We start from the raw sequence: 11,988 nt of genomic DNA, 5'->3' as shown, positions 1-11,988 counted from the left end.
CGCGAGAACCTTTCAAATGACGAAGAGAGGGTAGCGGGCGGGCTTATTTTCTCACACCAACCAATGAGGGACTCCTTTAACTCAGGGCGCGAATGAGCGCGCGAAAAAAGAGGCAGAGACTTTTCATACCGTAAGCGGTAGGCGGGGCCTTGCTTTTGCTCTCTGGCCAATCGCAGGCTCTACTACCTCAGACGAGGAGAGGAAACTTTGCGCGCGAGAGAGACTTACTTATAATAACGGAGAGGGCGTAGTGGGTGGGGCTTGTTTCCCCCCCTCAACCAATGAGAGGCGTAGTTACCTCAGCGTCTCGTGGTCGCGAGCGCTGAGACGGCGCGCTTTTTGCTTCTTCCGCCGTCTCCCCTCACGGTGCTCCCGGGGCGGTGTGAGGCCTAGCTTTCTGCCAGGTCGCCTCTTTTCGTCTTCCGATGGATCCCGCCGAGGCCGAGTTCCTGGCCGAGCAGGAGCTGGTCACCATCATACCCAACTTCAGCATGGACCGGATTTACCTCATTGGGGTGGGTCGGCAGCGGAGGGAGCCCGGCTGGCGGGACGTCGGAGGCGGGTAGTCATGAAATGCCGACCGAGGTCAAAGTGTGAGGAAGAGAACATTATGGGATGGAAGCAAAGGGGATAAGAAAGAAGTGGGGCGGACGGCGTGGGGTGGGAGATAAGCGTTTAAATGACGAAATCATGGAGCGGAGGGCGGGAGCTTGCGGTTAATTAATAGTAATATTTTATTCACGGTGTAGTTGTGCTATATATTCCGCTAATAAGTACCTCGAACGAAAAAAATGGCAGGGGAAAAGCACACCCAATAGTAGTTACTTATATTACTGCTTATGCCTCGCCTTTGAATAACGCAGGCAGCTATTGAAAAGAGGGAAGAAGCAATGAAAAAACGCACGACTCCTAGCGCCTTATCGAAACAAAACGCTTAAAAAATGAAGGATTTGAAATTATCAGTACATTGTCATTGCGCAAGAGTCAACTTTATTCAAATCATATTAAGCAATAAAAAGGGAGCCTTATGTCGCTTTGGAAGACAGGGTTGTAGCTAACGTGCTACTCAGAGTAGACCCATTGAAATTAATGAATCCAACTTACATCTATTTATTGCCTTTTTTAATTTCAGCAGGTCTACTGTGTGTATGACTTAACGTTGGCTACAGCATTAATAAATTTGCTACAGCTTTATAGTTTACTTTTCACCATGCAGTCCCAATACAAAGTTGCATACTGCTTTAAACAACACACTAGCCGCATTGTTCTGCATAACAACCCCAATAGATTGTAAGCACAAACACAAAACCATCAGCAACACTGCAGTGAGTGGTATGCTGGACTTGGCCTCTGCTGGGGCTAGATGCAGCTCTGAAGCTCTGAAAGGAGTACATTCCACAACTTGGGGGCCATCCCAGAGAAGCTCCTTCCACCACCCCATAAGCTTAACAGGATGGTGAAACAGCCTGCTGGACTTTCCTGCAGATCTTAAGATAGGTTTATAAGGGAGGGTGTGCTCTTTATTTTGGGACTGCAGATTGTTTAGAGCTTTATATGCCAGTGCAAGAGCCATGAATTGGGATGTCTTCCCTCCTTGGCATTGTGTTAAAACACACCTGAATGTTCCAGACCAGCAAACAGCTAAAACTTAAGCATCTGTAGAGGTGGTCACATTTTCTGATGATCAGTTAAGCAAGGGCATTTGATTAGCAGCACCTGTCTGCTACTTAGCCTCTCAATTCTTATGGAAGCAGTAAGGGTGTACCTAGTTTTCCACACGTCCTCTCCATTTTAACTTTATTTTTGTTAAATAAATAATGACACGGTCCAATATGTTTTGTTGAGCATCTGAGGTTTTATTTACCTAATTTTAAGATCTGCTAAGGAACAGGTGATTGTTATTTTGCCTTGACATGTAAAACCACAGAATTCAAAGGGGGTGTACTTTCTTTTCCCCATGACTGTACTTGGGTGTTGCAAAACATATTCTCTTTTTGCTACAGTAGTGTTGCAGTTATCCCACATTTTAGGATACAAATTCTTTGAAGGCAGCTTTAAATAAATTATTAAACAACTTTAAAAAAACAACAAGCAATATCAACATTTTCAAAACCATCAGGATATTTCCCACAAGACACTTTATTGTATTGTAGGGAGACAGGGAGCAGGTTGATAATGACTTTGCCTGACTCCCGTTTCTCCTGCAGTCCTCCATACATGGTCATGTCTTTTGAATATATTAAAGAATAAACATCTCAGATGAAATGAGGGAATAACCTATTTGTGGTCATTGAGAATATAGCTGTATCTGAATGGAAACACATTGGCTACTCCTGCAGTAGACAGTGCTGTGCTATATGGACCATTGACCAGCTTAATTATAATATAGCTTTGAATTATTCCCTGAAAATTCAGCTTAGTCACTTCTCCCCAGAAATGAAGCTTAATAAGCAGTTAAAGAGATCAGAATTGCCAAAAAAAAAAAGGACTTACGACTTTTCCTTGTGGTGGTATACATGCTTTGTATGGTGTGGTGTAGTGGTTAAGAGCAGTAGTCTTGCAATCTGGGGAACTGGGTTCGCGTCTCCACTCCTCCACATGCAGCTGTTGGACTTCCGGGTTGGCGCCTCTGGCAATGGCGGATTTCCTCCGATCGGGAGGAATCCGCTCCATGGAAAACAGGGTCTGAACTGGCACGGCGAGGCGGAGACCCATTAAAAACCACAGGCGGGAGAAGCCTGTGGACGTGGGATTCGGCTGGCACCTTTGCGCATCCCCTACTCGCGGGGAAACCCTGTTTTGGGGATCTCGAGCGATGTGGGGTGAGTGGCGCGGTGCTTTGAATCGACTGCTTCTTTCACGGAGTGAAGCCGCATTGCTGTTGCCGGAGAGCGCTGACTTTTTCCTGTGGACAATTGGACCTTAAACAACTACTCGTGAGTAAAATGGAAAATTGAATTCTTAAATACTTTAATTCGGCACTGAAACGGGAAGGTTATAAATAGGAAGTGCACCTCCCGTTTTTGTAAATAGACTGAAGCAAAGACGTTACAAGTTAAAGCCTTTGAAAGCTTTTGGTTAAGGATCAAATTTCCACCGGTTTTAAAATACAAAAACCCCCTTGGAAGCAGGAGAAGAGGGGGAAATTTTGGATCTAGCGAGCCTGCAGGAGAGAGTGAAGAAATTAAATTACCACTGCTCTGAACCTGGGAACGGGCTGCCAGATGATGTTTGGAGAGAGTGCTTTTGACAGAACGGATTTGACAGCTAGCTAAATAAGAGTAAGATACTGTTTCCATTGTCCCTTTCTGCATTTAAAGAAGAGGAAAAGTAACTGAAAATTTTTCTTTAATGCCTGAGTTGCGCTTGAAAGAATTGATACAAGTGGAGACTGTTTCCCTCTAGAGGGAGCTTTTGAAACTGTTACAGGATATAACTGGGGGATTTCCAGTGGCAGATAAGGAGTCTGAGAACCAGAGAGCGACCTTGAACTATTTAAAAATGTTGACAGGAGAGGCCATTGTGACTGTTTTATGCAAGATAAGCTGTTCGCTGGTACAGCTTCATAAGAAGATGGATGACATGACTTTCAAAGTTGATAATTTGGAACAGAAAGTGACCAACTTGAGTCAAAAAGCGAACACTAATATAGAAATAATTCAGGATTTGGTGCAGGAACCGATTTTGGCAGGACAAATGGTGGAGGAGAAGGAGGAGAAGGAGAATGCTGCTGCTGTTGAACATAAAATAATACAAGTGAGATCTGTGGTTTTTCAGAAGCAAATTGAGGATTATAAGTTGAGGCCTTTTATGATTGAATCTAGGAAAAGTCAGACTCCGAGGAATGGATCCCGGCTTGGATTAAAGAAGGAAAGTTGGAAAGAGCCTTTTATGCAGGGATTAACTGACTTTTGGGACATGGACTTAGGCCTGGAGGAGATTGAAGTTTTGGGGGCCTTTGGAATTGGAGGAATTTTGAAATATACCCGGAAATACTTCATGGACTGTAGCTTTAACTATGGAAATTTAGTTCAGGGGTCTGCAACCCGTGGCTCCGCAGCCGCATGTGGCTCTTTTACACCTTTGCCGTGGCTCCGGGGCGGATACTAGCGAGGGGAGGGGGCGCATTGTGCGCCCCGACACTCCCCACTGTGGCGGGCGCTGTACTGGCTGTGACGTCGCATGGGGGCGGTGCGTGCATTAGTCACGCACCGTCCCAACGTCACCTTCCCGCCTGCTGTCAGATTGGAGGGCATCGGCGCGCATGCTTTAAATGTCGCAATGGTTTTGCGGCTCTCAGTTTTTTTTCCCCTTTGGAAACGGGTCGAAGTGGCTCTTTTTGTCTTAAAGGTTGCAGACCCCTGATTTAGTTGATCTGTTCAGAAGGAAGAAAAGGTTGGACAGGCTGGAGTTTCCCCGAGATTTGCTCTTTAGCATTAAAGCAAATGAAGAAGATCTGCAGAAGGGACTTGGAAAAGAGTTAAGAGCCTCGGACATAAGATCGCCAGGTTGATGGACTTTATGGAATTGATGGAAAGGACTGGCAGAATCCGAAACCTGGGAGAGGAGATGGTGGAAGAAGATTGGAAAATTTAAAGTTTATATATAGCCTTATGGTAAAACTAATGAGTGATAGAAAAATGGTGGAATGATTTTTTTTTTCTTATTTTTTATGGGCTTAACAGAAATGTTATAAGGAGTTAAGTACATATAAGTATCTTAGTTTTAATGGAAAATAAGGTTTAAAAATACGTTATTTACAATATCACAGAAAATGGAGAAAGATGGAAAGGATTTGCTGAAACAATTTATAGAAGTGGAACACAAAAAGGGAGGTGTGAGGAGGTCGAGGAAACAAGGGAATGAAAAATAGAGTATGGAAAAGAGACAATGTATGTTTTTAAATTGTTTTTGTTTTGTTCTATTCAGGGTTAAGGATAGTGAGTGGGGTTTGTTTAGCCTAGTTTAATGTGTTTAGTTTTGAGTTTAGGTTGTGTTTTGTATTGTTTATATATTGTATTGTATTTTTCCTTTTTGTTTTTCTCCTTTGTTTTTTCTTTTGTTTTTTTTTCTTGTTTGCTTTTTTCTCTTTTTTTGCGATCTATAAAAGTAATAAATATTATTTTAAAAAAAACCCAAAAGGTTTGAGGTGTTATTGCTAAGCATCTCTAGGCAGGGCTGGCAAAAACTCATGTATGAAAAAGTGGATAGTTTCTCCCATGCAGTGCCAAGTCCTTGAGCTAGATACAGTTATACAAGACAGCTTCTTATGCACCTCATTGTGAATGTCTCACTTAGGGGGACTTGGGTCCCTTTAATCCTGGGCTGCCTGTGGATGTGCCTCTCTGGCTGGCTATCAACCTAAAGCAAAGACAGAAGTGTCGACTTATACCTCCAGAATGGATGGATGTAGGTAAGAACTATCACCTGCAAGTAAGTTATTAACTGAGTGGCCTCTCATAGGAGTTGGATTTTTGCTGCTTGAGTTGAAGTTATTGTTTCTCAATTGCTAGAATATCTTTAATTGCTTTTAAAATTTGTTTACCTGGCTATGCATCCACATTTATCGCAGCATCTCAGCATAGGTTTTAAAAATTCTGATTGAACGTTACAGTTTCTAAAGTTCTTAACTTCTTATTGATGTTTTAAAAATAACATACTTTTTCAAAAATAGAAAGCTATACTATTTTCAGCAATATGTGATATAGGCGCGTGTGCGCGCGCACACACACACTGTTGTATCAAAAATATATCAACTGTTTACAACAATATAAAAAAATAAGTTTAACAAGTGAATTCTAAGACATCAAGAATTATGATTATATTTGTCAGAGTTGCCTCAGGTCCCAGCTCACAAAGGACCAACGCCAGTTGCTCTTTATATACAGAAATGTTTATTGAAGTTCATTGTCCGTTTCACAGCCGCGGCGTGCAGCTCTACGTCTGTAACGCTAGACCATTGAAGTCCCCTCTGAATCAGACCCTCCCCTGCACCAGTTTAAGAGCCTTGCTCTGCTCCACCTCCTTCTTTCCTCCCTTTTCCGCAGGGTCTTCCTGCCCGCTGGGGTTTCGCCCCTCCTGGATTCCTCTGACGCCGAATCCCCAGATTGCTCCCCCTCCCTCCTGCGGGCTTTAGGACCTGGCTCCCCTTCCGGGCTCTCTGTTTCCCCGCGCGCCTGTACATTTGAACTTGGCGCGCGCGCAACTTCCAACCTTCCTTCTGATCGTCACATTACTCCCTTCACTGCTCTCCTCCCCTTCCGGGAGGATGGCTTGTTCTAACCTTCCTTCCGCTCCTGCTGACGGAGCTGCTTCCCCCGACACACTGGAACTCCCCCCCCCCTTTCGCCACGCTCTGGTGGGGAAGCTGGTCCTGATTTCCAGCTGCCGCTTTGGGATTCCCTGCTGGCCCCTTGTCCCTGATGAGTCCCCCCTGGGACCCCCCTTCTCCTGACCACAGGCGCCCCCTTCTGGGAATCCTCTGATTCGCTGGAGAGGCTCATGGAGTCCCTCGGGCCACCCCCATCTTCCTCCTCGCTGTCCTGGGATTCTTCCCAATCGCTCTCCATCTCCTGCCTCCCCTGTGCTGCTGTCCCTGAACCCCTGACAATATTAGTGTGCTTTAACTTTGATTTCAAATATGTGTTTTCATGGCAAATCATTATGTTTGTTCAGAAAGGTCTATAGTAGTGAGATGATTGCTCATTCATGTTAAGCACAACTCTACCTAACTTGCCGACTTGTGCTATTATCACACCAGGCTTTTTGAGTCTTGATGGAGAATGTCTTCACAATAGAGGTGCTGATTTCTTTAGGAGCCCTAGTAGTACTGTTACCGAACATGACAGCATGCTAGCTAGACTAACAGATTCCTGTTAATAACTTTTCATTGCTGAAGCTCCTCCATGGGAATGCTGTCTCCTCTTTATGCAGTGTATTGATGAAGTGGTTGTTCCTGCAAGATTTATTTCTGCTGGAAGCAGGAAATTACAGCATCTAGTTCTTTGTATACCATATCTCTTTTTGATCACTTTCTAGAAAAACTGGAGCAAATTCGGGAACAGGAGCGCAAGGAAGATACTTTCACTCCAATGCCTAGCCCATTCTACATGGAATTAACAAAGTTGTTGCTGAACTAGTGAGTGTTTTTTGATTGATTTAGAAAATGTATCCTGATATTCCAATGTATTTGCCTAGCTCAGGGTAGCTTACAGTTAAAAGCCAAATCATTCCAAGGAATCCTCACTGGCAAGATTTCTAGTTGACAGTTCTAATATGAACAAACCATTTAGGGTCACATTAGATTTCATCTAGATGATGATGAATTTTATATATGAGAGAATGACAGCCAGAAGGGAACATTAAATGAACACTGTCCAGAGTGCTTATCAAATGCAGATGTTTGCATCTATTAGTATGGTGCTTAACTTTTGTTGTAATGGCAGTATATCTCTCTTCTGCAACCTTTAGCTTCAAAACTAGGTTGACACAGAGTTCAAAATTCTCATTTGCAATAATGTAGAATTCAGCTCATCCAGTGTTTTGTAGCTTCAGATATGGGGAAAATAACAACTGCTTTAGAAGCTGGTGAATATTGCTTATGTCCAGCAATTTATGAAATGAGCATACAAAGTGACAATTGTTCTTTTGTAGCCTATTCTAGGAATGTAGAAAACTTACCTTTTAAAGAGTCAGGCCACTGGTCCATTTAGCTCAGTATTTTCTGCACCGATTGGCAATGGCTTTCTTATCTTGCTTATTTCACATTAATGTTTTAGATTCAGGTAGGTAGCAGTGTTGGTCTGACGCAGTCAAAATATATATATATATAAATAAAAAAATTGTCCAGTAGCACCTTAGAGACCAACTAAGTTTGTTCTGGGTATAAACTTTTGTGTGCATGCACACACAGGTATCTGAAGAAGTGTGCATGCACACGAAAGCTTATACCCAGAACAAACTTAGTTGGTCTCTTAAGATGCTAGTGGACAATATATATGTTTTAATTAGTTTTTGAATATGTAGTGCTGTTTTAATATGTTGTGATGGTATAGTGGAAGGTAGTTTTGAAATACTTATAAAATATCTAGAGGTGCCAGGGATTGAATCTGGGACCATTTGCATGCAAAGCAGATGCTCTACCACTGAAGTACAGTTCTTCACCCATTCTGATAACTTTCCCTTCTCCATTAGTGCTGTGGACAATATTCCAAAGGCAGATGAGATCCGAACATTGGTTAAGGATATCTGGGATACTCGAATTGCAAAACTCCGGTTGTCTGCTGATAGCTTTGTTAGACAGCAGGAAGCTCATGCCAGGGTAAGAGGAATCTGTGATGAGTTGCTAAGTTTTGTAGTGTAGTACATGAAAATATGGGACGCGGGTGGCGCTGTGGGCTAAAGCCTCAGCGCCTAGGGCTTGCCGATCGAAAGGTCGGGGTTCGAATCCCCAAGGCGGGGTGCGCTCCCGCTGCTCGGTCCCAGCGCCTGCCAACCTAGCAGTTCGAAAGCACCCCCGGGTGCAAGTAGATAAATAGGTACCGCTTACCAGCGGGAAGGTAAACGGCGTTCCGTGTGCTGCGCTGGCTCGCCAGATGCAGCTTTGTCACGCTGGCCACGTGACCCGGAAGTGTCTCCGGACAGCGCTGGCCCCCGGCCAATAGATGTGAGATGGGCGCACAAACCCCAGAGTCTGCCAAGACTGGCCCGTTCGGGCAGGGGTACCTTTACCTTTACCTTTACATGAAAATATATGAGTAGTGCATGTTCAAGCAGTGTGTTGTGGGAGTCATCTAAAATTGATTGTGAAAGTGGCAATGGTTTCCTAGTTAGCAAGAAATGGCGGCAGCAGGTCTGTTTTTTGTGTTTTGATTGCTGCTCTTCTGACACTGATTTGTACTTGCAAGCATTGTATAGTCTTTTGCATGAATGTTTGCAATTTTACTTTGAATGTTATGAATCAACTGTGCACTGAATCTTACTTATTGAATGATGATATGCATTGATCTTGCCATTATGTACAGCACCTGAGAGCTCCAGTCAAATGCATCTTCTTGCTGCTCAGATGCATGAAGCAAGTCTGTTCTTGAAATACTTGTGCACATTTGTAGATGTGCTCCCTTAATCCCTTAAACCACCCTATTTTCTAGTTTGGTTCCATATCAGGATGTTGGGGCATATACTGTATAAATATCATGTATGTATGTGAAACAGTTCAGATACTACAGCAGCCTTTCCCAACCCTGATGTTTCAACTACAACTCTTACCACATCCCTGTTCGTCTGTCAGGCTGGCTAGGTCTGATGGTAGCTGTAGTCTAAAACAACTCAAGGGAGCTAGGTTGGGGAAGGCTGCACTGCAGGATTTTTTCATGTGGCTGGTGTCCCATTACTACCCCCTTCTCCCAAATTCTGTGAGCGGAAATTCTATATGGAACACAACAACTGGACTGGATTAGTAGGCTATCTTTGCTGTAGTCCTGTTTGAAATATTTGGGGACAATTTTCAAGACTGAGAATTTAGGAGGAAATAAATGGATAAATCAGGGATGGGGAACCTTTGGCCCTCTAGATGTTGCTGGACTCTACCTCCCATCAGCCCCAGGCAATGTGTCAATTTTCATGGATGATGGGAGCTGAGAGTCCAACAATTAAAGGGTCAAAGGATTACCTTGGGGTAAATGAAACTAGGGGATCTCTTCCCCTAGTCGATAAAAACACAATCTAATCTTACATGTTTTTGGAAGATTATGCATAAATGTCACTAAGCCCTAGCCTTGCAATTACCGTATTTTTCGCTCTATAGGACGCACTTTTTCCTTTCTAAAAAGTAAGGGAAAATGTGTGTGCATCTTATGGAGCGAATGCAGGCTGCGCGGCTAAGCCCAAAGCCAGAACAGGGAGACGGAGTGCTGCGCAGCGCTCTGTCTCGCTGTTCTAGCTTGGGGATGGCTGCGCAAAGCCTCCGCAGGGCAGCAGGGTGCCTTCATCCTGCTGCTCAGCGGAGGCTTCAAAGGCTGTCCCCGAAGCCAGAACAGCAAGAGGCTATCCCAGAAGCCTTTCTGGGATATCTATCCCAGATCCCTCTTGCTGTTCTGGCTTCTGGGGTTCAGAATTTTCTTCTTCTTGTTTCCTCCCCCCCAAACTAGGTGCATCTTATCGTCCGGTTTGTCCTATAGAGCGAAAAATACGGTATGTGAACTAGAAACATGCTTACTGAAACTATTGAGGGGTACAACCAGGTTCTGTTATTCCTTACGTGACCACATAACTATGTAATTTTTTTTACAAATCTTGTGCTTATTGTTTTGTAACATTTGTTCCTTCTCTCTTACAAGCTGGATAATCTGACTCTAATGGAGATCAACACTACTGGGGCTTTCCTTACTCAAGCTTTAGATCATATGTACAAGCTCCGTACAAATCTCCAGCCTGGAGAAAGTTCACAGTCTCAGGACTTTTGACAACTGAAATCTTCCATGAAATACATTCTGACGTTCTGCTTCTCAGCAGTTTTTCCTGAGCTTTAGGCAGCTGCCTCTGTAAAATATTGGTCTCCAGTACTCCTATAAGAGTGTATTGAAAGCAAAGACGATGTCAGGGGAAGGTTCAGTATAACATATCCCTTTGTGGACAAATACTGGAAAACTAAGGCTGATCCAATCTTCAAGCAACATGGGGGGGGTGTGCACAGCCTTTTTTGACAATAGCTCTCCTCAGCAAACAGATGATCCTGTGCAACAGTCCTCTCAGCTCCTGTGTGACTGTCATTCCAAGGTGAATTGGATGCAACTCTTTGCAGTTGTCTTGCTACTTTGTTGAATTGCTTTGCTCTCAGTCTTAAAACTAGAAGAAAATGAATTGATCCTTCTCCACAGGATCCACTTCCTCAGAGGGCCCTTATTTTCAGATGCCTCTGGGAAAGATGACAGAGTGAGACTATTTTATACACCTGGCTGCACAGCACTCCTGTGAGCCTGCCTGGGGAGTGATAACCCATCTTTCCAGCAGGGCACTGTGTGCTTCCACTGTGATATCACTTACTGCAGTCTATTTGTCAACTGACTGTCCTCAAGAGATAAAGGATCCTCTCTGGTTGCTTTGTCAGCAACCACTGAAGTGAACTGCTTTGTGTATGTGTGTCTGCAGAAAGTTGAGAACATGTGCCTTGTTTCTGTTTTTCACAGAGTAAATCGATTTGTTTTGTGTACCTGCATTTTATCTCTGCTGTAGACTCTTTGCTCTAAATTTCCTAAAGCCAGTCACTTGCTAGTCAGAATCTACCCCATTTTAATTATGTAGGTATTCATTGGCTGTTAGGACTCAGGCCCTCAGTCATACAGTGAGTGCTCCTACCTGTCTGGTTTGTAACCTTTATAGCTGTTGGTAGGGGCAGAAGGGAAGAAAATAATAAAGAGGAGGGTATAGTCCAAATACTGTTATGTTGACACTTGGCAATGAGGCAGATTCTTAACTAGACTGCAGTAAAGTGTACATTGTTTAGGCAGCAACACACTGACCTCTGCTGGCTGTCTGCAAGATACTTGATCATTAAAGTAGTTCTTCAAAAAGTATTGTGATTTTGTACTTTTTAGTGAAATGTTTGCAAAAAGTTTTTTGAAATTTTTGATATTTTTATAATGCAGAGTCCCGGTGCAAGCTCAACCTGTTAATTTTTTCATTTGCGATATAAAAAATGTAGGAGAGGTTAAATTTGTTGGAAATTCACACCAACACTGAAGAAACTATGTAGTGACAAAGTAACATTATTGATGATGGTGCTAGATGTTGCTTGTAATGGGAGAATATGGGAGAATATATACCATTACAATATATACCATTTAAGATTGTTGTTAAACAATCATACTTACTTCATGCAAAATCATGATTTCTGTTTGTTCCTTCAATAGCATCTTCTGCCATATTTTGTGCTCTCTAGTATTACTTAGTGCTGACTTGTGAGCTAGTTCAGCTTAGTGCTAGCTTTTG

General features: G+C 43.3%; 1 protein-coding gene across 1 annotated transcript; it reads left to right on the top strand.

Annotated features, from left to right (window-relative positions):
* Nucleotides 1–229: 229 nt before the first annotated feature.
* On the top strand, nucleotides 230–10,678 carry GINS2 (GINS complex subunit 2). The gene is made up of 5 exons (XM_082233029.1): nucleotides 230–515; nucleotides 5,299–5,413; nucleotides 7,039–7,138; nucleotides 8,194–8,320; nucleotides 10,338–10,678. The coding sequence occupies exons 1-5, from the start codon at nucleotides 426–428 to the stop codon at nucleotides 10,461–10,463; spliced, it is 558 nt and encodes a 185-aa protein (XP_082089155.1). The 5' UTR covers nucleotides 230–425; the 3' UTR covers nucleotides 10,464–10,678.
* The last annotated feature ends 1,310 nt before the right edge of the window (nucleotides 10,679–11,988 follow it).

The sequence above is a fragment of the Podarcis vaucheri genome (assembly GCF_965113315.1).
Source record: "Podarcis vaucheri genome assembly, chromosome: 7".
NCBI classification, from domain to species: Eukaryota; Metazoa; Chordata; class Lepidosauria; order Squamata; family Lacertidae; genus Podarcis; species Podarcis vaucheri.
Note: the sequence above shows the minus strand (reverse complement) of the source record. Positions and strands in the feature narration are given on the sequence as shown.

Coding starts and splice junctions, on each gene's coding strand:
- GINS2 (XM_082233029.1), top strand. CDS start 426: ATGGATCCCGCCGAGGCCGAGTTCCTGGCCGAGCAGGAGCTGGTCACC. Junction 516..5,298: donor ACCGGATTTACCTCATTGGG/GTGGGTCGGCAG, acceptor TGTCTCACTTAG/GGGGACTTGGGTCCCTTTAA. Junction 8,321..10,337: donor AGCAGGAAGCTCATGCCAGG/GTAAGAGGAATC, acceptor CTCTCTTACAAG/CTGGATAATCTGACTCTAAT.